Here is a 23,280-nt window from a genome sequence, read left to right on the forward strand (position 1 = left end):
TACAGAGGCAGAAATGGGAATGATGTGTCTATAAGTAGGCAACAACCAGTACCTAGAAGAAGACAAGGGAAGATTCTCCCTTAGAGCCTGAAGAGAGAGCATGGCCCTGTCGATACCTTGTTTTCAGACTTCTAGCTTCCAGATCTAGACCTGTGAGAGAATTAATCTTTGTTGTTTTAAGCCACCCATTTTGCGGTACTTTGTACGCACCCATGCCAGGAAGGCCTTTCTCACCTTCCTTTCCTTCTTCCCACCCGCACAGCAGAATCCTTTTCCCAGTAAAACTGCTTAAGATCAGGCATCCTTCATTTCATGAAAAAATAGGAAACTTAATAAATTATTTGTATGGCTTTGCAAGGACAGTGCTTTGAAATGAAAGTGACAGTTTGCTACCCTGATAATTTGCTACTGTCTATAGAATTTCTTTCAATTTATTTTATTAAGTACAAAATTACTTTAATACTCTTAATTTCCTTGAATAATTCCCTTATAACAGGTAATTTTATAAAAATATTATTTATGAGAGGAATAAGATTTGGAGTAACTTTAAATTTAGAAATCAAGATGGAGAAGCTCAGAACTTGGGTCATCTTTGTTTTCTTATTTTATCTATGATATTAGAAAAGCAGTGATAAACCTTTGAGAACATTTCATCTAGAGCAAACAAAATATGGTAAAATCTCTACAAACTTAAATTGAAAGTAGAAACAAAGAGAGAAAAAAATTTTTTTCTATAGCAGGCCCCCATCTCCTCTCCAATCAGTTATAGCATTTGTTGGCCAATCCTTGGGCACAAATAAGCAGGAATGCTCTTGGAAGCAGAACCAAATTGTTTAATATAATAAAAAGTATGAGGGTACACATGGAGGACCCACATTTATGAACTGAAAGTTGAAAAATCAAAATGGGCAGTTTGGAAAACCTGAAAATAAATTATTAAAAGGTGAAAGAGGGAAAAGAGAATGAAATTCCACAAAAATGCTTAATAGTGAAACAACATTGTAGAGATATCTGTTGAAAGTGTTAATAAAGAAAATGGAACCAATGTGATCTAAACTAACTTTTGATGCTTTGGCTCCAAGAAAGAGAGGGATTTAGCATTATTTAAACTATAACCACTTTTTAAAAATTTGCATGAAATAAGCAGGCTGTGCAAGTACACATCAACAGGTATGCGTGTGTGCTCATCCCCGCCCCCTATCCCCAATAAGGTCATCAAATTGGTCCAGTAACCTCCTTTTCTGGGCTAACAAGTGGCTGATTTTCTTCTGCTCTTTATTCCCTGGGGTCACTGCACTTGCTGTGCTTTTTTTTTTTTTAATTTTTGAATTTTATTTTATTTATTTATTTATACAGCAGGTGCTTGCTGTGCTTTGACCTGCCTTTGGGGAAGGGGAGAGCAGTGCGTTCTACTGCTCATCTAGGAAGTCAGAAGGGGTTAGAGGTAAAAAGCAGAGGGACTTGGTAGGGTAGGTCTAAGAGTCCTGTCAGGGAAAGGGAGTAGGACTATTGTAGGAAAACTAACTAAAATGAGCACAGTGCTGGGGTTTTCAATATGTCTTTATTGAATGGAATTGAAAATTGAAGGCCCTAAGTGGTGTAAAACAATGTCCACTTGAGAAGCAAAGTGAAGGTATACCATAATTAGGTAGTGACCTAGGAAAGAAGTATTGGCCTTATTTTGGTTTAGCAACTAAAGGGTAAGTTTAAAAAGGAGAGAAAATAAAAGTTAATATTGTATGCAAGAACATTTTATGGTTCTTAGAGTATTATTGATTGCAGAGAGTGGAAGGAAAGCACAGTATTACATTTTTCTTTCATGGATTGGATTTTTATGTTAAATAAGTTTTACAAGGAAAAACAATACATGATCATTGTAAAAATTCTGATAATATATAGATATATAAAATACAGATGAAAATATTTCCTTCCCTCTCCTCTGACTCAATTTTGTAGTTTGTTTTCTATGCACATGTAAATATATGTACGTTTATAACATATTTACAAAAGTGGGATCATTGTTTTGTAACTTACTTTTTCCACCTAACAGTACATAATGGACATCTTTCTTTGTGAGCATATATAGAACTATCTCATTATTACTGATAGCTACATAGTATTCCATCATATGGATGATTTAAATTTGTTTAAAGGAACCCCTATTGGTGAAGAATAACTCAGTTATGCTCACAGTGATCCCTGCAACCTTTAACAATATATTAATACTTTTAATTCCTGATTTTTCATTTTTGGATAGTAACTATTGATTCCTGCTGTGATAGATGAGGAATTTAGAGTACTTATACTATATCCCACATTCCTTTCTGTTCCTCCTTCTGATTTTTAAATTAATTATATTATTATTTTTACATCATCAAGATTTATAATATTTAGATTCTATTCAGTAACTATAATTAGTCCTCTGTGCTTTGTTTATAGGTTGATTAGAACTTTAAACCTAATAAGAGTCTGTAATGAGTACGCTAATGTAAACAAGAGTAACTGCTGAACTAAGTATTGCAAGAGAAGGCCGTATAACCTTCTGACACATGGCTGCCTTAGAGAGAATATTTCAAGTTAAAATCCCACAGATTCTCTTTTAGTTTCATACCATGACCATGCTAAGAAAAAGCTCTTTTAAACTGGGCAGAGCCAGAGAACCTCCAATTAAGGACCAATGGTCACCATGTTTTGTGGTTTAATTCCCAGGTAGTGAACCAATGTGTTCAGTAGTCATTCACACCTTAGGTCACACAGATAAAGGCAATAATCATAACGGGTTATGTTGTGCAAATGGTGAAGCAAGGGGGTATGGGCCTCTGTTGGATGCGACCACACATCCAGAAGAAGATTTAATTCTTTCCCAGAAGGACAGCTGCTGCTCCCTCAGCTGGAATTTATTATTATCTGAGGTGTATCTCCAGCCCTCTCCCCCAGAAAGTATGGAGAAGGTATTGATGGACTATTCAATAAATGGCTGTGTCATGTTTAATAAACTCCAAAATACTACAAGACCAAGGAGAAGACCAAGGTCTTTTTCAAAGGTGAAATATGTTATATACCTACTTTTACTTTTGGGTTTTTGGTTTCTTTTGAATTTTTGCCTGAGTCAAAGGCTGGCAGTTACCCATGAATCACTTTGACTGGATCTGGTCACTCTTGATACTGACTCAGAGGCATCAGAGTCAGCCATGGTCAACATCCACACACATATTGGGAAGGTGTAGCAGTATCGGTTAGTGAGATTGGGTGGGGGTTGGGGCACGAGGAGACGTTTTAATATATTCAAAATTGTGTTCTGGAGGATCTCTAAATCCTTAACAGTTACCTTCATACACCATCTAACTTTCAGGCTTTAACAAAAATGAACAGATATTAGTTTAGTGTCTGACTTACCCAGTGTAAGCTTTGCTTTTCAGCAGCAGTTTTTCTTTTTTTTTTTTGACCCCAAGATTAATTAGCTCTGGGCAGTTACTGGTAGTATTGGCTTGATCTCTTACAGAGGAAAGAACAACCACTTGAGATCTGTGGCTTAGGTTTGGCCTGTCCCTCAGGGTTCCATTGGCCTTGAAGGTCCTGTTGTTTGTTCAGTGCCAGCAGTGACGTAGAAACTTCCTCTTGTCTTAATTCCTCCCCAGTGGCCTTGACAAGCCCTTCCTGCAGCTGATCATTATGGGCAGTTAACTTGAGTTTACATCCTATATGCAATCCTTTATTCCAAAGCAGGGCTGAGGCTCTTAGATAACCACCTAATTTTTTAGACAGCAGTGTTTTTCTAGAGTAGATTGTTAAAAGCTTATTAAAATTCAGCTACAAGAGCCCCATAGTTATTTGGGTAGCTCGATTCCAGCAGGCATAACATAACTGTCTGAGTGGCATAGCTTTTGACAGCTTGTAGGAAAGCAGACCTAAACATGTTCTATTAGGAAATCCTTAGTATGCAGTCAGTACTACACTAGAAAACTTGGTTGTCTCTCTAGGGTTCTATAAGGCCTCCAGAACATTTTCTCCTGAAAAGTTCAAGTTGGAATCCATTGCAGTGTTGCGCTGGCCTGGAGGCATATGTTCAAAAGGCAATCAATGAAGTATTTGTTTAACATGAAGTGTTTTTTGTATATAGGCACAAAAGGGTTTGTACACTAAAAAAGTAAGTTTCCTTCCTAACCTTCCCACCCTCCTTACCCAACCTCAGAGGTCATTACTCATACCAGTGTCTTGGGTGTCCTTTCAGATATCTTCAATGTACACAAGCATATGTGTTTATATTTAAACAAATGGTAGGATAATATACATATATACATGTGTTCTGCATATTTTTAACTTAATGATCTATTTTGGTTATTATTCCATATGAATACTTACAGTCACTTTTTTATGACTGCATAGCATTCTGTTATTTGGATATACTATAATTTATTTAACCAATCCTCACCTATGGGCATTTAGGTTATTTCCAATACTGTGCTATTAAAACAATACTTTAATACATATCATTGCATGAATTTTACTTTCTACATGTGCAGTTGTATCTGTACGATAAATTCCTGGAAGTAGCATTTCTGGATGGAAGGTATGTGCATTTTAAGTTTAGATAGTTATTGTCAACTTGCTCTACAGGGAGGTTATACTAATTTAAACTACCCTGCCCTTGGCAATGTATGAGAGCGCCTGCCTGTTTTATCCACATCTTTGTCTACAGAGTGTATTTCACTTTGGCTTTCTGATCTTTGCCAATCTGATAGGTAAAAAATGGTATCACATGTTTTAGTTTGCATTTTTCTTATGGGTAACATTGAACATATTTTTATATGATTAAAATCCATGTATACTTCCTGTTTAGTGAACTATCTATTTATATCGTTTGCTTATTTTTCTATTGGGCTGTTCCTCTTATTGGTTTGTGAGAACTATTAATATACTGAGGAAATTAAAGCTATTTATATATTGAAAAAATTAGTCCTTTTCTATGATTTGAGCTACAGATCTTTTTTTCACATTTTAATATTTGCCTTTTGACTTTATGGTGTTTAGAATTTTTTCCATGCAGTAGAATTTATCATTATTTTACATGACTTTACATGATTTTTATTTACTTTTTAAATATCCTTTAAAAGCTTTTAGGGAATTCCTTGGTAGTACAGTGGTTAAGACTGTGCTTCCACTGCAGGGGGCACGGGTTTGATCCCTGGTCGGGGAAATAAGATGCTGCAAGCCTCGCAGCCAAAAATAAAAAATAAAAAAATAAAAATAAATAGATAGGGCTTCCCTGGTGGCGCAGTGGTTGAGAGTCCGCCTGCCGATGCAGGGGACGCGGGTTCGTGCCCCGGTCCGGGAAGATCCCACATGCCGCGGAGCGGCTGTGCCCGTGAGCCATGGCCGCTGAGCTTGTGCGTCCGGAGCCTGTGCTCCGCAACGGGAGAGGCCACAGCAGTAAGAGGCCCGCGTACCGCAAAATAAATAAATAAATAAATAGATAGATAAAAGAGTTTATAATCTTCCAGTGTTTTCATTGTGAACACATTTATGGTACTGTTTTCCTCATTTAAATCTTTATTCCTTGTTTTGGCATAAGGTGAAGGGCATTCCATCTAGATGACCTGAGGAGTTTTGACTGTGAGGATGTGTTCTCTTTTTATTAGTGGTGTCTGGGTTACATACAGCACCTGCATTTCCTATTAGTTTCTCTTCTACAGTGACATTGTGGAGGAACCTGCTTCGTGGCAGTGGGCAGCAGGGAGTCCTGATGGCAGAAGTGTAGTTGGACATGGGAAGGTTTTAAGTTATGAGATTACTGGCTGTTACAGATGACCAGGTCAAGGCTGGGCAAGTTGCCAGAGAGTAGGGTTTGAGGTGGTAGTGAAGACCATATAAAAAGCAGTCTCAGCACAGTCGAAGCTCCAAGATGAGCATCCACAGAGGCAAGTTTAGTATATGGAGTGCTCCGAGTGAGCCCTGGAATTCCTGAAAGTTGGGAGCTGTTTGTGGCGTTTTCTGCAGAGGCAGCTGCAGAGTCTGTGGTTGGCTCTGTTCTCAGAGTTCAGAAGGGGACTCCAGTGAATTTAGTGCAGTGGTTCTCTACCCTGGCTTTTCATTAGAGGCTACTGGGAAGATTCTTACTTCACCAGTCTGAGGGTGGACCCCAGCAACAGCATTTTGAAAACTCCTCAGATGATTCAGATGTGCAGCTAGGGCTGAGAACCACTGTTTAATGCAGTCAGTTTGCTGTCCCGCAGGGATTGCAGTGCTCCCTGCCTCAGTGCTTCCAAATGTGCACACAAATCATCTGGGATCCTGTTAAATACAGATTCCAATTCAGAAGGTCTGAAGTGGGACTTGGGATTCTACATGTCTAACAAGCTCCCAGGTGACCCTGAGGCTGCTGGTCCCCAGACCACACTTTGAGTGGCTTGAGCTTTTTATTCCATGTGCAGAGCCTGGCGTATACCAGTCCGCGAGCATCAGTAAAGATCTTTCTGCCATGATCCTGCTCTCTGGTAGAACTTGCTTAGTGTAGTAGAAAGAACACAGGCCAAGAGGCTTGCCTTCTACTTCTAGCTCTGCCCCTAATTAGCTGTAAGACAAGTCTCTTAAAAGTGCTTCAGTCCTTCACCTTCTTATCGCTAAAGCAGGAGGGTTGAACTGGGTAAGCTGTAAGGTTCCTTTTGTTCCACCTCCTCCCATGCAGGTCTGGGGTGTTTTCAGACTCTGTGGGGATGAGGTTTTTATGTGGAGGTCAGTCTAGATTCTACAGTAAGGACCCTGGCTTCCCTTTGCAGGCTTTCTTTCTCTAGGGATGGGGCCTAGGCCCTGATCTTAGGATCAACTGGAGGAAGTAAAACTAATCAATGTTAAAAAATTAAAGGAGGTTAATGTTAAATTGTACAAAAAGAATGCAGGGAAGCTAGAGCGGAACGTCCACTGGAATTTTCAGGGGGAGGTTTGAGTTCAACTTTGTTTACTGGCCTTGATTGACGGTAGTGCCAGTTCAGAGGGCAGTTTTCATACCTTTATGTTTGTTGTCTCTAAAAAAGCATCTTTCAACAGCGAAGAATAAAACATTTTCTGCCTTAAATTAAAATGATGTGGGAGAAAGGCCTACTTATGTGGAAGTAAATGTTTGAAATGCTATAAAACTCTCCTTTTTCTATATTTAATTTTTCAAGGCTAATCTTGACTATTAAGAGATTGATACTGAAAAGAAAATCACCATGACCAAATATAGGCTGAGTCAAAAACTCTTTTGCACCTCCCTAGAGACACTAATAAATAGTATCAGAAATTGCCTAAAACAGAGATTTAAATTGCTTAAATTATAAATAATACTGAAAATAATGTCTCTATCTTAAAAGATACCAGATAATTTATTTAGATTTTATAACATAGGTATACAGGAATTTCTGACTCACCTCTTTGATGTCAAAGGAGGTGTATTTTGCATTGTAATTAGAGTTTTACTAAATTGTAGCTTCCCTTAGGAAGAGGTTGTATGACCAGCACTCAGGTATAGAAAATATGAAATACAACATTTATCCTCATTTGATGAATTATACTCAGTACACACAGTTTAGCTCTGACTTTTCTCTGAATATCCTATGATTTGTTTTCTCTGTTGCTAGATTATTTTTATTAAAAAAAATTTTTTTTTTGCGGTACGTGGGCCTCTCACTGTTGTGGCCTCTCCTGTTGCGGAGCACAGGCTGCGGACGCGCAGGTTCACGGGCCCAGCCGCTCCGCGGCATGTGGGATCTTCCCGGACTGGGGCACGAACCCGCATCCCCTGCATTGGCAGGAAGACTCTCAACCACTGCGCCACCAGGGAAGCCCTGAAAACATCTTTATTAATAGATGATACAAATATTATAAAATCAAAAATAGTCTATAAACAAACTTAGCAAAGTTGCTGGCTACAAAGTCGCTAGATTATTTTTAAATTGCAGACTGTGAGTACTTTTTCTCAGAAACACATACTATTATGGTTTTATTGTATTTGGTAAATCTTTTATATAATCAGGTATTGATTATCATAATGAGAGTGATAATACAATACAGTAGAAAGTCTCGTTTTAAACTACCAAATGCAATATAGGTCACTTTATAAAAAGATTATTTTGGCTACAAGTGACAGAAAATCCAACTTAAGTTGGGTGAAGCAAAGAAGGGACTTTTGGGGTCCATGTAATTGAAAAATTTGAGGGTAGAGCTAGCTTCAGGTGTGATTGGTATAAATAGTGTAATCAGGATCTGGTCTCTGCATATTATGGCCTTGCTTTCCTCTACATTGGCTTTATTCTCAGGCTCCATTTAATCACATGAGGGCTGCCAACACTGCCAGGGTTTTATCTTTCTGGTTCAAATCTAGTAGAAAAGAGAATAGCTTTCACTAGAATTTAAAACAATAATTCCATCTACAAAATGTAGAACTTTAGTGAAATAATAAAAGATGATAGTATTCGATGCCTAATAGCTTACTTTACAGGCAGGAAGGATATTCAAAATATTTAACAACCTATGGTAGTGGCATCAACCAGTCTGAATGAGTTGGCTGCAGTCAATCAGAACTACTGTTGATCATGACCAAACAGCAGGGCGGCCCCTGTGTGAGTCCTGGCGGGATGACAGCCTAACTAACTGGGAGGTATTAAAAAGGTGCCACCAGATTTCTCAGAAAATATAGTTTCTGTATTAGTTTCCTAGGGCTGCCATAACAATGTACCACAAACTGCGTGGCTTAAAACACAGAAATTTATTCTCTCACAGTTCTGGAAGTTGGAAGTTGGAAATCAGGGTGTCAGCAGGGCCATGCTCCCTCCAAAGTCTCTAGAGAAGAATCTTCCTGTGCCTTTTCTAGCTTCTGGGTAGTTGATGGCAATCCTTGGCATTCTTTGGCTTGTAGTAGCCAAATTTCCCTCTTCTTATAACTACACCAGTCATATTGGATTTAGGGTCTAGTCTATTCCAGTATGATCTCATATTAACTTGATTACATCTGCACAGACCCTATTTCCAAATAAGGTCACCAACAAAGTTCCCGGTGGACATGAAATTTGGGAGGATACAATCAACCCAGGATAGTTACCTAATATCAAATGCTCTTACATAGTTGTCATGACACAAATTTTTAAAAATACTCAGTATTAAATAGCTCACAAACACTCTAAAATTGTCTTATTTTATAGTTAAAAACTGGATATTTTAATCTTAGTAAAAGTATTTAAGTAAATTATGAATTTTTTAGTTTGGATGCTATTTTGTATTTTTTTTTTTACTACGTCAAATTAAGTAACCATGTTTTTCTTAATTATAATTATTTTAATTCTGTTAAAATATGAATGTTAGTGTGACATTTTGGTGGAGAATTAATAATATTCATTGATATGTGAGTATGTTTGTGCATGACAAGTTATTACATTTTTACACAACTTCATTAAGTTCAAACAAGTTTTGCCTTAAAAAAAATGAAACTTACCACAATTAGATGAACATCATCCATTAGTGTATTTAACAGCAAGTATAAAAAACAGAAGAGAAATGCAACTGGTGAAGGGCTTCGAAATCATATCTTACAACAAACATTTGAAAATGGTGGTAATTGTCTTCAACTCTTTGAATAATGGCTCTGTGGAAAAGAGTTTAGACTCCAGAGGGCAGAACTAGAACCAGTGAATTAAGGTTAAAGGGAAATATTTTAGTGCAATGTAGAACTAAACTTTCTCAATGAACAATGTGTCATATGCCAAAATGGAGGTGGTAGTCATGTAAGGGAGTGAAGTGCAGGTTCCTGGAAGTGCTTAGGAAGGTGCTGAATGATTACCTCTCTGGGACCTTTTAATGGAGATCTTCCCTTGAACAAGAAATTGAAATAGAGGGTCCCTTCTAGCTTCAAGATGCATGTCCTCCTAAAATTTCTATTTCTGTATATGCCATGAACATCAGTATTAATTATGTGACAAGATATTTCTATAAGTTTAGATATTTTTAAACAGATGCCAACCCATTGTGTTCTATGAATTCTATGCTTTGAAATGCTTGGGGAATAAAAGGGATTTAATCTAAGAGAAGAGGAAACATCATTAATAGGTATGAAAAGTAGGGGATTAAATTTTCTAATTATTGAGTACCTACTATGTACAGGGGTATTGGATGAGTTTCTTTATCCATATTATCTCATTTAATATACTTAGTTTTTCATTGCTCGGTTTGGAACTTACGAGATGCTGTAGATCTTAGAATGATGAGTTCTTACAGTAATTGGCATTTTCTTATGTATTGTTTGGTGATGGAACACAGGACTGTTCTGATGGCTACATGTGCAAAACACAGTTTCAAATTAAAAATGGGACTGCAGTGTCACATCGAGGAACATCTGCCTGTGTACAAACATGTCTTCCCATGGAGGTGAGTGATTTAACATGTCATGTTTTCCTTTTCAGTCTTTGTAAAGTATAAAGTAAAAATTTAAATCTGATAAATAATATATTTTAAAAATTAACTGCCATCAGATCCTGGACCTGCTATAGGGGGAGAAGTGAACATCATTTGTAGGAGGTTATTTTCTATAATATTGAGAGCAGGAACTGTGGTAAAGTTAAGATTCACTCCGGATCTATACAGATTGTAGTAAGCCTTCACCCTTTTGGTTTCTCTTGCATCTAAAGACCACAGATGCCTTCCGTTGCCTGTTGATTTTTTCCCAGTAAAATCCCACCAGGATAATACAGGCCTATACCTCAGCTGCTTAATACCTGGATGGAGATCTCTTTACCTAGTCTGCCTTTAATTTTTCTCCTGTGTCCTTTAAAATATGCTAGATCTGGGTCTCATTCCTTAGGCAACTTTAACCTTGACTTGAAAATCTTGCTAAATTAAAATTTAATAAGGTGCTAATAACGGCTTAATGGTTTTCTGGGATATTTTCAATTTTCTTTTTATCAAAATGCAAATAGCCTTATTGTACTTTATATTGTTAATAAAATTTTTTATATATCTATTGTAAAAATAAACAGTAGAGAAATATATTAAAAGAGTAAAAAAACTCCCATATGTCCTTCAACTGGAGGTAACCACTATTAATATTTTAGTAAGTATCCTTATACATATTTCTGTCATACACACACATACATACTTGTGTTCTGCAATGAACAAGCATAGCATGGGTATCTTTTCATGTCAGTAGATGTAGATATCCATAGTTCTTTTTTAATATCTCCATTGCATTCCATCCTATGGATGCACCATAATTATGTGGAACCCATATTGAAGTAAAATACTTGAATTTTAAAATTGAGGGGCTTCCTTGGTGGCGCAGTGGTTGAGAGTCCGCCTGCCGATGCAGGGGACACGGGTTCGTGCCCCAGTCCAGGAAGATCCCGCATGCTGCGGAGCAGCTGGGCCCGTGAGTCATGGCCGCTGAGCCTGCGCGCCCGGAGCCTGTGCTCCGCAACAGGAGAGGCCACAACAGTGAGAGGCCTGCGTACCGCAAAAAAAAAAAAAGAAAATTGAATCGGTGGGAATCTAATTGCTTTAACATAAAGAAAGAACTCTAATGCTTAGAATTCTGAGTATCCTGGTAAAATGGGAAAGGAGACTTTTTTGTGAAGGAAGAGTCCTTTCTTAGGACCTGTTAAATCAGTCCCCTTGGACAGTCCAGCACTAACTCCCTCTGCCTGTGTATGATGCTGGCCTGGAAGTAACTCTCGCCTGTACAGTTTAGTTTGCAAGTTATTCCTGAGGGTAGGTAATAAGGTAAGTGCCCCCGAGTAGGTGTTCAAATCTTGATTACTGTTTCCTGGTTCAAGTAACCAACATCCTATCTGAAGCCAAGCATGTTGGGAAGCTTTTCAGTTCATTATATATTAGCTTTAAAAAATGCACATGGAGATGATGATTTAAGAGATAAATTACTAGTTTTTGCCTAACAAGTTGTCAGACATTTGAAAAGCACTAAAAAGTGGTGTTGACAGTGTGAGGGAACTGACACTTTCTGGTTGATGTTTTAACTTTACAAAGTTTGAAGATGTGCACATACTATGAACAGTCTATTCCAATTCTAGGAATTTAGCTTCATAAAATATATTTTTTCAACATTTTTTATTTTCAACATTTCCCAACAAATTTCAAACACATATGAAAAAGTTGAAAGAATTTTGCAATGAACATCCATGTACTCATCACCTGGATTCTACCATTAACATTTTGCTGTGCTTGCTGTATTACATATCCATCCCTGATTCATGTATCAATACATCTTCTTTTTTGATGCAGTACTTTTACATCAAAGTAAATTGCAGACAAATACTTATAAAATAATCAGAAATGTACACAAAGTTTTACATGCAAGTATATTCATTTTACCGTTATTTATAATAGGAAAAATAGAAACTAAAATGTTCAACAGCAGTGGATTAGTTACTTACAGCACATGTTTGTGATGGAGTTTGTGATTCAGTAGGTTTGGACTGGGGCCTGAGAATTTGCAATTCTAAGTTCCCATGTTATGCTGATGCTGCTGGTACAGGGACCACCACACTTTGAGAAACCACTGCAGTACTTTATAATACAATTCTTAGCATATTTGAGATGGTGTACAGCTGAGATGGTTAGCTAATATGATGTATGGTAGAGTTGATATTGCAATAATCTTGATGAGATAAAAAATGTCTTAGGTTGAGCCTGATATGGAGATTCCTGTTAAAGTGACTTATTAGGGATGTGTTCTTAGGAGAAAAAGAGTGCCAGAAGCAGGACAGAACAAGGGATAAAAGCTAAGGAAGATTGTGGTCTCACTAGAGACTAACTTTAGTCTGATCTCCTTGAAGCTCTGGAGTACAGATACCCAGAATTAGTCCTACTTTGTGTCCTTGAGGCTGACCTTTTGTACTCTGTAAGTTATTGGTTTGTCAGTCAATCACTGGCTGACGTAGAGATAGACATAGCTTCCCAAGCAAGATGGCTCCAGTATTACTGAGAAATTCTTCAGAGAAGGGGGCTGCTGTGTGTTATCAGCCAACAATTACACCGGCCTTAAGGGGACCTGGGTAGGGCACCAACAGCGTCTACTACCAAAGGGTAATCTGAAGCCAACAAAATGGCAGCTGTAGGGGAATTTATGTATAAGGTCTGCATTGACATGACAGAAATTTGTTTGAGAAAGAGCGAGTGATTTTAGTTGACCATAAGCTCAAGATAAGTGAGAAGAATGCCATGGATGCTAGAGAAAATAACTGGAACCTAAGCTACACTAATGAAAGCATTTATAAATGGATTCCAAATATTGACTGGGGACCCCTGGAGGGTCCCTGAAAGAGGGGCCCCTGGAGGGACCCCTTTCAAGGGGTCCACAAGGTCAAAACTATTTAACAATATTAAAGTATTATTTACATTTTTACTTCCATTCTCCCCGAGTTTTCCAGAGGCTACTATGTGTGATATTGCAACAGAATGAATGCAGAAATAGTTATAGGAATCCAGTTGTCTTTAATTGAGTCAGACATTAAAAATATTTGCAAAATGTAAAACAATACTGCTTTACTTACTCATTTATGTTATTTTGGAAAACATTTATTTTTCATAGAAATTTGCTGTTATATTGCTATGTATTTTTAAAGTGAATTAACAAATTTTTTAAAAAATTCAATTTTAATTTCTAATATAGTAAATATCCATATATATAACTCTCAAACAAAAGTTCCTTGGAATCCTCAATGAATTTTAAAAGTATAAAGGAGTACTGAGACCAGAAAGTTTAAAAATCACTGATCTAAAGGAAATATTACATTATTACATGTGAAGAGCAACATTGATAGCTAGAATGCATAATGAATGAATCCATAAATAATAGCTGAAAATAAATCATAAGTAGGGTTTATCCATTCAAAGAAGCATGCCATGGGTGGGCTTGAAAATATATTATTATGAGGACTATTTGGGAGCTCTGAAGACCTAGGAAGGTTAGTTGTCTTAAGATATCTAGAAGGCTTTCCTGTGGAAGACAGAGTAGACTCATTTTGTTTCTGAGGATAGAATTAGTTTGTGTCTGGAAATTATTCTAGACAAGTCTCTCTACTGTCTAGAGTTGCCTACAGTGAAATTGGTCAACTTGCAAAGTTGTGAGTTCCCTTCCCTTTCATGGAGATGTTCAGCCACAGAGTAGATAGCCCTTTCTCCATAACAGTAGCCACTGATGGAAATGTTCAGATGCTTCAAGCACCAGGCAGATGATGAGTGAGTGAAGCGGGGTGATGGGGAGTGGTGGGAGCCGTGGAGAAGTGGAGAGGGAATGGCTCATCCAAAGGGGTAGTAGAAATGCAGCTCCAGGTGGGTTTAATTGAAAAACAAACAAACTGTGCAGGCCAAATAAACTATGTGTATGGGTTCAAATGGTCCTTAGGCCACCAGTTTATAACCTAGTTATAACCAGTCCTGCATTGTGTAGAAGACTGAGCCAGGGGACCTCTGAATTCTCTTTAGAATTTAAAGCCTGATCCATATCTGTATATCACATTTCCTATTTATTTGAAAGAATGCCTCTACTAATAGTTGCTTTAAAAAGATTTTTTAAAAAATTGGCCATGTATGAAGTGCGAAGTCAACTCACTTCTTTGTCCTAACCAGAACCGGCAGTCTTGACTGTAGAAGGGTAGCTGGATTCATGATTTTTATGCCTGTGAGTTTAAACCTTTAATAAACAGGATTTTAAAAATCAAAGTGAAATATAATGGAATATATAAGTGAAGTAATTTGTGAAAATCATAAACTATGTCTTTTTTGAATTTTTAAAATATAATTTAAAATGATACTTGAAAGAGTGAGATGATATTCAGAAATCTACTAAATATATTGGGGTAACTTAGTTCTAGTTTTGGGGAGCAGGAGTTCTTATAGGTTAATCATTAGATAAGACATTTATTGTTGAGAGTAGTTTATATGATTTGCTTGTGACATTTCTGAGTTTGTGAAATAACAAGACTGTGGCAATTTTTGAACAAGATCTTTTCTTTACCAGTGACCAAGAGAAATTCATTGCCTCAATTTAAAATCTTATAAATGTAAGTGAATATTTTCAACAGGAGCCAACATAATCAACACTGGTTCTTGAATATCTTATTATATGTAACACTAATTTCTTTTTTTTTAAATTTTTATTTATTTATTTATTTATTTATGGCTGTGTTGGGTCTTCGTTGCTGCACACGGGCTTTCTCTAGTTGTGGCGAGCAGGGACTACTCTGTTGCGGTGCATGGGCCTCTCACTGCAATGGCTTCTCTTGTTGCGGAGTACAGGCTCTAGGCACACGGGCTTCAGTAGTTGTGGCATGCAGGCTCAGTAGTTGTGGCTCATGGGCTCTAGAGTGCAGGCTCAGTAGTTGTGGCACACGGGCTTCGTTGCTCTGCGGCATGTGGGATCTTCCCCGACCACGGCTCAAACCCGTGTCTCCTGCATTGGCAGGCGGATTCTTAATCACTGTGACACCAGGGTTAGTCCGTAACACTAATTTCTATAAATGGATGTTGGTGCTAATACTTCACTTTATCAATTTAGGACTTTTTGGATTTAACTGAAGACTTTTCTTAGAGAAATTAAGATATCATTTAACACTAGTGAAAAACATGATTTAACATGTTAAATGCTTTAACAAATATGAGCTTATTGTGGAAAGTCTTATCAAAGCCTTATTTACATAAATAAAACAATAGTTTGAGAATGGAAGTGGGAGCAAAGGCTCTATATTCGTGTTAGACAATTTTTTGAGGAAAATTAGTCATTAACCTTTAAAACTCATGTGAATATTATTGCAAAATAACTACTAAACTTTAAAAATATTTTGTGGGCTTCCCTGGTGGCACAGTGGTTGAGAACCCACCTGCCAATGCAGGGGACACGGTTTTGAGCCCTGTTCCGGGAAGATCCCCCATGCCACGGAGCAGCTAAGCCCGTGTACCACAGCTACTCAGCCTGCGCTCTAGAGCCTGCGAGCCACAACTACTGAGCCCGCGTGCCTAGAGCCCGTGCTCCACAACAAGAGAAGCTACCGCAATGAGAAGCCTGTGTACCTCAATGAAGAGTAGCCCACACTCGCCACAACTGGAGAAAAGCCCGCGTGCAGCAAAAAGATCCAACGCAGCCAAAAATAAATAAATAAGTAAATTTAAAAAATGTATTTTGTAAGGTTCTAAATTAACTCACTGGCCAATAAAGACTACAATGACTAGAATGAAGAAACAAGGTGTAAGTTTTTTTTTTATCATGTTTAACATTAAACTACTCTAAATAAAAGGAAACAATGAGATGAATATTCAACATGGATATTGATTGTTAATAATGAGTAGTAAAAATTATTAATGAATGCTTAGAAGAGGGAAACGCCTGAAAGTCCTTCCTGTAGAGCTAGCTTTTGTCTGACATTGCTTTGCGTTTTATTTTTATCTCTAACTTCTTCATTTATGAAATTCTGAATCATTTTCATAGAATAGAGATGGCCCAGTTTTTTCCCTTTGATTCATTCAATTTAGCTACCCATAAATATTTATTTTAGGTTGGTCAGTTATTTTTTTATATTATTGAAGTTTGGATTCTTCTGTCTGAAGTTCCATTTCTTCCTTTTGATGAGGTATCAGAGATGGGTATTGAGAATATTTTATTTATTCGTTTACGATCTTCATTACTTTAAAGCCTGAGGTTACACCTTCAGATTAAATTTTTTAAAACTATGAAAATGATAGATTCATAAAAATAGTAATAGCATGCTACTGGAAAAAGGGATTTTTGTCCTAGGGCCTTGTAGTCCACTAACTGGGACTTGCCTTAGTCCAGGGCAGGTAGAATATTATAGGGAGCCCTGAACAAAAAACAACCTATCATAAATTCCCTGAAGCGTAAAGCTGAGAATCAGTAACAGGAGATGATCTCAATTGCCAAAAGAACATATTCAGAGATTGATGATCTTCTGATGTAACCAGGTCTTCAAATATACACATTTGCCCTAAGGTTGTTATTAAGTGGCTTCTAGGATGAGTAATATTTTGTATGTCTGAAATAGACTCATATGTCAGAATATTGTGGGTTTTTTTTTAATATATAATGGATAAATGACAAGCTACTGTTCTCAGTGTTAACAATTTCTCTGTAAAGCAACTGCTATTTTTAGACTGATGTATAGCCATGTTGATAAATGTAAATGATGAGTAATAAGCATGATTACCACTAGTATTTGAAAATGTAATTATTAAAGTAATGCTAACATACCAGAAAGTCTGTTATATTTAATGTGTGTAGATGCAAATAAAAGTACCTGTAATAGTCAGTCAGTATTTATTTATTGATTTAATGAATCTAATGCTGATAGATAAGTGGATTTTTAAAGTAAATAACTATTAATTCAGCAGACCCCAATCCCACAATACCATTTTTGTGTTTTTCTTGAGGTATTATGAAAATGTTCAAAGGCAAAGTAAATTTTAATTTTGTCTAATTTAGAGTGTAAATATATGCCACAGAGTAAGACGCATGCTCCGCAGCATGTGGGATTTTAGTTCCCTGATCAGGGGTCCCCTACATTGCAAGACAGATTCTCAACCACTGGACCACCAGGGAAGTCCTGGAAGCATGGAATCTTAACCACTGGACTGCCAGGGAAGTCCTCCTTAGTTAAGTTGAAAAGGTTAATTTAAAAAATATTTTCTGGGGCTTCCCTGGTGGCGCAGTGGTTGAGAGTCAGCCTGCCAATGCAGGGGACACGGGTTCGTGCCCCAGTCTGGGAAGATCCCACATGCCGCGGAGCGGCTGGGCCCGTGAGCCATGGCCGCTGAGCCTGCGCGTCTGGAGCCTGTGCTTCGCAATAGGAGAGGCCACAGCAGTGAGAAGCCCGCGTACCACACAAAAAAAACAAACAACAACTATATATATATATATATATATATTTTTTTTTTCCTGGAGTGAAAGAAATGCCCATCAGCATAATATTCTATGCAGGGCTGAAAAAGTCTAAAGAAATTGAATGTTGAAATCGAAATGTGAAATATCATGGAAAACTGCAATCTTTGGATGTTTAAAAGATTGGGTTTTTTTGTTTTTTTTTTAGCTTGAATGAAGTTAGCTACTTGGCAGGATTTTTTTTAAGTGTCAGATAAGGACTATTATATAGAATATTGTTTTACTACAAAATTATTGCCTAGAACTAAGGACATTCATATATGTAGATTGCTACTTATATAATTGGACCAATATAGCTCCCAATATTTCTTTCACTAGTACCTGAAATGCTCCTATTAAGGAGGCTTTATTAAAAATGTGGATGGACTATTTTTACAGGGAGAGAACAAAACATTTTCAGTCTGGAATAGTGGTTCTCAACCCTCCTCCTAGACTCTAAGCACTGACCTGCTTAGATCACTTTGATCCCCACTGTGTCCTTAGCATCTAGCCCAGTGCCTGGCATATTAATGCCAGAAACTAATGTAGCCTGTATCTTGATTTTTCTGGATTTGAACTTTCTAAAATTCCCTTCTCTCTGAAATACTGTTAACTTACTAAAAGTCAGCAATGTTACAATAAATATTTTGTCATTATCAATTTTTTGTCTGTTTATTAAATGGTACTTATTAAATGAAGCGGCCAGTAATATTTCTTAAAGTTTATTTTTGTATTTACATGCCTAAGGGTGAAAAATAACTTTACATAAAATAAATGGAAATATCCAAGTATTGTCTGAAATCTGTTGTTTGTAGAAGTGCCAAGGTATATTAAGATGAAATTTCAATCACCAGTTATCCCAAAGGACCGAAAGTGACGTATTTGACAGAAGATCTTTTTCAAGAAAAGTTTGCCAGCTTCCACACTGGAGTTTTTACATATAAGATGATTGGTAGTTTAGCGTTCTTTTTTAAAAATAATAAACAAATGAGTATTTCAGGAAACCTCTGATAGACTGAATCAGGTGGAACTGATTTAATGTTATGGATAATTACATAATTAGTGCTGTAAAAAATAAACCATACCGTCTACTTGATGGACTGGAGCGGCTGTGAAGGAGGTATGTAATTATACAATCAGCATCCTCCTCCTATGCTGATTCTAGGCAATCCTTTTTCTTCCTTGTCTGAGAAGGGGCTTCCTGTCTTGTGTTTCTTGACGTTAATTTTAAATGAACAGAGCTGAGCATTGAGTAGTTTCCAGTCCCTTGATAAGTCTTTCCATGCTCCAGGTCTGAGTGAGAGCATCCTCTGAGACCAGTGGCTTTCAGACTTTTTTGATATATACCCACACTAAGAAATACATTTTACATCAGGACCCAGTACACTCCATACACACATACCTGAAACCAAGGTTCATGAGAAACAATTTTTATTCTTTTTGATCTACCTACTTATTAATCTATTCTGCTCTATTTTGTTTTTTGAAAAATGCTGAAGTCCACCAGTTGACTTCAGAACCCCCTAACAGCTCATGACTCACATTTAGAAAACGTTAGTTAGATCCTTGATGATTGCTAATGTCAGTGGAAGGGATTCAGAGAGTAGCATAATGGGGCTGCCGTGGGCTTTAGGTAGCAGGTGGTGTGGCATGGTTGAAAGAGCAAGGGCTTTGGAGTTGGGAAAATTTGGTTTTAAATCCCTACTTTTCCTCACTTTAACTGTGTACTTTGAACATGTTACTGAACCTCTTTGAGTCTCAAATCCCTCATCTGTAAACACAGATTCCAAATATTTGAGGGAGTCAGGAAGTGGGGAGTTGGGGGCTCTATATTAAATTATGTCATGGAAGAAAGCCCCTGACCGTTGCTGAGAAAGTGGTAGGTGCTTCATAAAGTTTATGTTCCTTTCCCCACTCTTTTTCAGTTTCAAACACCTCACCTGGGGAAGGGTGTGGTAATAACCCCTGCCTCACAGGGTGGTTGTGAGGATCACATAGGATAATGGGAGCGGAGGATTAACTAATGTTAATTTTTATCAGAGCATCCTTAAGGCAGCATCACTGTTTCAGAATAAATCTTTGTGCAAGTGGGATAGAGAGTCCTGCAAAGGTTAAGTGACAACACTAGAAAATAAAACTGGTTCTGAAATTCTGTATTATGACTTAGTAGCAAGGATGTTTTGAGATGTAGTGGTATTGCATGTGGATATTGGAGAACTGCTACCAAAACTGCCAAAGGATGATTTATAGTGCCTATTATAAGTTACTATATACAAGTTGTTGCATTTTACATTATATATAGAATTTAAAGAAACTTAAAAATTATTCAGCAGAGGATTTTGCTTCATCAAGACCTGGAAAATGAACATCAGAAGACAACTAATTACCTATTGTATAATATTTCTGTCGTTCTCTTTACCTTAACAGGAATGCAGTATAATAATTTAATTGTGAGACGTAGAAGAATGTAGCCTCCATCTCACAGCTTGAAATCTTGGGAGGAAGGAGAATTTTTATTGTATATTTGTATGTTTTTATAAAAGCACCTTCTTTACTTTAAAGGTGTTATAGTTTTTACTACTTCTAAGTTAGTTCATAACTTTGAAATGCTGTTTCCTCACTAGTTTTAATTTTTTATTTTCTTGCCTGAAAGAAAACTCCTTGGTTTTGATACTGTCTGTGCTTCTCTCTTCCATTCATCTTTTCTCTAGAATTTTACTGATGTTGTGATTATTTAGTGGTAACCTGGGCTTTGTTGGTTGTAGGGAAGGGACGTAAATCAGACAAGGCAAGTATAAGACCATGACAGATACAAAGCATCTTTTCTATATCTCTTATTCTCCATGGTATTCAACTCTGGTTGTTCTGAAATATTTCACTCTCATTTTAGGCCTGTGCTGGTTGATTGCACTTAATCTCGGTTTCATTTCTATGTTTCCAGTACCTTACATTGTGTTAGGAAATCACCTAACACTTTATGTTACGTTCAAATCACACTTATATTCAGAAGAGGTGTGGCTCCTTTAAGACAGAAGTACCTTTTTCTCTGCCAGAAAGCTCATTTGGGCTTAACCAAAAAGGGTTTCAATGTAAATTGAATATTGATAGAGAAGGGAGGTTAATTGGCCTTAGTAACTTGGTTGCTAAGGAAGCATTTTCCTGATTGGGAGGAAACTCCCCTGGGTATTCTACAGCTTCTTGTGGACCTAAGATGCTTTGTTTTATCTTACTTTCTGTTTCTGAGTTGGAAGAGGAAAGAGCAGAAAGCTATCATAGGAATGAAAAGCTGTGGGAAGCAGATGGTTGCTCTCTCTTCGCTACAGAAAGAGAGAGCTAAATACTGACTAGCAACAAGCCAATGCCAGCAAGGACTCTTTGTGTAAGGCAGACAGTTGGAAAATACTATGAAGGCAAGATATAAAGAGCTTGCATAGGAGGACATAGAGAGGTTAGACTAGGGTTTTTTCAGTGCCTGGAAACATGTAGGTGAGAGAAATTAAAGGGTATTTTTAATGGACATCCAACATCCATGTTAAATAGCAGGATTAAATGTTTTCTGTATGGCTGAGTTTATTAAGAGGAGTTATTTAGTTTGTATTTAGTTATTTGCATTTTGAAGGTTTTGTACTATATTGTATATTAAATTTAGTTATTCTGTAATTATTTTAATAAAGAATGTTTAGTTACAGACATCTCTGTTACTGTGTAGTTTATTGAATAGTAGTACTAAAAGTAACTTTGGAGTAAACAAATTACACATTTTTCATTGAAATATTATGTTTCAAAACAAAAATGCCTTTGAATATTGGTTATCCATATATGCTAAGCTTTAGGTAATACTTTAAGTAATTTGTGAAGTATTATTTCTGCATACTAAATTATGCTCCACTAACCTCAGTAAGTTAGTGCCTATATTTTTTTAAATTTCATTCTTTTAACTCACCACTTCATTCAACAAATATTTTTTAGTATCTACTGAGTGTTAGGCACTATGTTAAAGGATACCAAAAGGAATAAAACGCTCCTCAGAAGCAGTGACATACGTCTCAGGAAAGTTTAGAGAAGAATATTTTTCCTGGCATTTTATGGTTTGTGTTAAGTTTTTTAGGTTTTCTCCATAACTAGTATTGAGTATTATTATTTGTACTGAACATTATTATTTAGTTTTTTATGATACTTTTAAATTGTAAAATTCTTTTAAATAGTATTATTTGGATCATTTTTATGGACATACTTAAAGAGACAACCAGAATTTCTTGGCTTCTCCTATAACCCTGAAGTGCTATAAGAGGATACATAAATCCTCCTTGGGAACCTCTCTGGAATTTATCTTTAGTTTTTGTGGTGTAGTTCTTGTCCTGTGAGTGTGACTGGAAGATCTTAGAGAAAAAGCAAAATGTGATGATCCTTTTGAGGGCCTCTGATTATAATAATATTCTCAGAGAAGCTAGTTTAACATGTATTACTTAAATATAACCAGAGGGCTAAATATATGAGTGGTCATCAGTGATGAATTTTACATTGAAAGGTCAGACGAGATGACCAAGTAACAGACCAAATTGGACTCCTTCAGAAGAATAGTAATAGAATAATATGAAGAGTACTCAATGGTCCTCTTTCCTTTTTAATTTGGATGTATAGGTACATTCTGATAGTTAAAAATATATATGTGCGAAGCCTACATTTTCAGATTTATCTGCTACCTAATTTTAATCTTGCTTCACAATTCATTGGTTTAGGCTTTTTATAACCTTTGTAAGTTGGATTGTCTTTCAAAGATTTGAGGTTTAGTAAATGAAAGGTGTCATTAGGCATAAAGGAGAGCAACAAATATGAGATTCAATGTTAAAAGGTAAATATTTTATAGATTTTTGAGCAGAATGATGAATAAATGAGAAAAACTCGTGTATGTAATAATAATAATACTTAGTGACTCTTTGGATGTCACATTTATTTTAACTTAGTATTCATTAGTTTATAATAGGAGTATTGTTTATTTTTTTATAGTTGTGAAAGAGACTGCACTGAGCTGAGATTTAAAAAAATTGTTTTTTTTTAAGAACTCAACTGCTTCTATTAAGATGAAGCTCAGCTAGTAAACTCATTAAGTAAGGACCCTAGGCAGTTCTCTAGCTGAGACTGAAAGCACGGTACTGTAGATATCTTTGCATTATCGCCATGAATGACCTTGAAGGAAGCCAGCACTTCATAAAGCAAAATCCTCTCTGTGCCACTTCATTCTGATTTGATTGATGCCTTGGAAAAAGCTGGAAGATTTCCTTTCCTTTATAGTGTGGGGCATATACTCCTTATACTTCATAGATTTTGCACTTGTCTGGAGTATTTTGTTGGCAGGTTCTTATGGGTTCTGA

The 23,280-nt window shown here is 36.7% G+C and overlaps 1 protein-coding gene across 2 annotated transcripts in view; it reads left to right on the plus strand.

The window, feature by feature from the left end:
• ATG10 (autophagy related 10) overlaps positions 1-23,280 on the plus strand; it is a 244,476-nt gene that overhangs the window by 47,149 nt on the left and 174,047 nt on the right. For both annotated transcript variants that reach the window (XM_022593459.2, XM_089909094.1), the window contains exon 3: positions 10,288-10,395. In XM_022593459.2, the coding sequence (XP_022449167.2) occupies positions 10,288-10,395 (108 nt within the window). The remainder of the gene's footprint in view (positions 1-10,287; positions 10,396-23,280) is intronic.

This window comes from Delphinapterus leucas, chromosome 3 (genome assembly GCF_059928025.1).
Source record: "Delphinapterus leucas isolate spDelLeu-1000000601 "Yukka" chromosome 3, BTC_Dleu_Yukka2, whole genome shotgun sequence".
In the NCBI taxonomy this organism is placed as follows: Eukaryota; Metazoa; Chordata; class Mammalia; order Artiodactyla; family Monodontidae; genus Delphinapterus; species Delphinapterus leucas.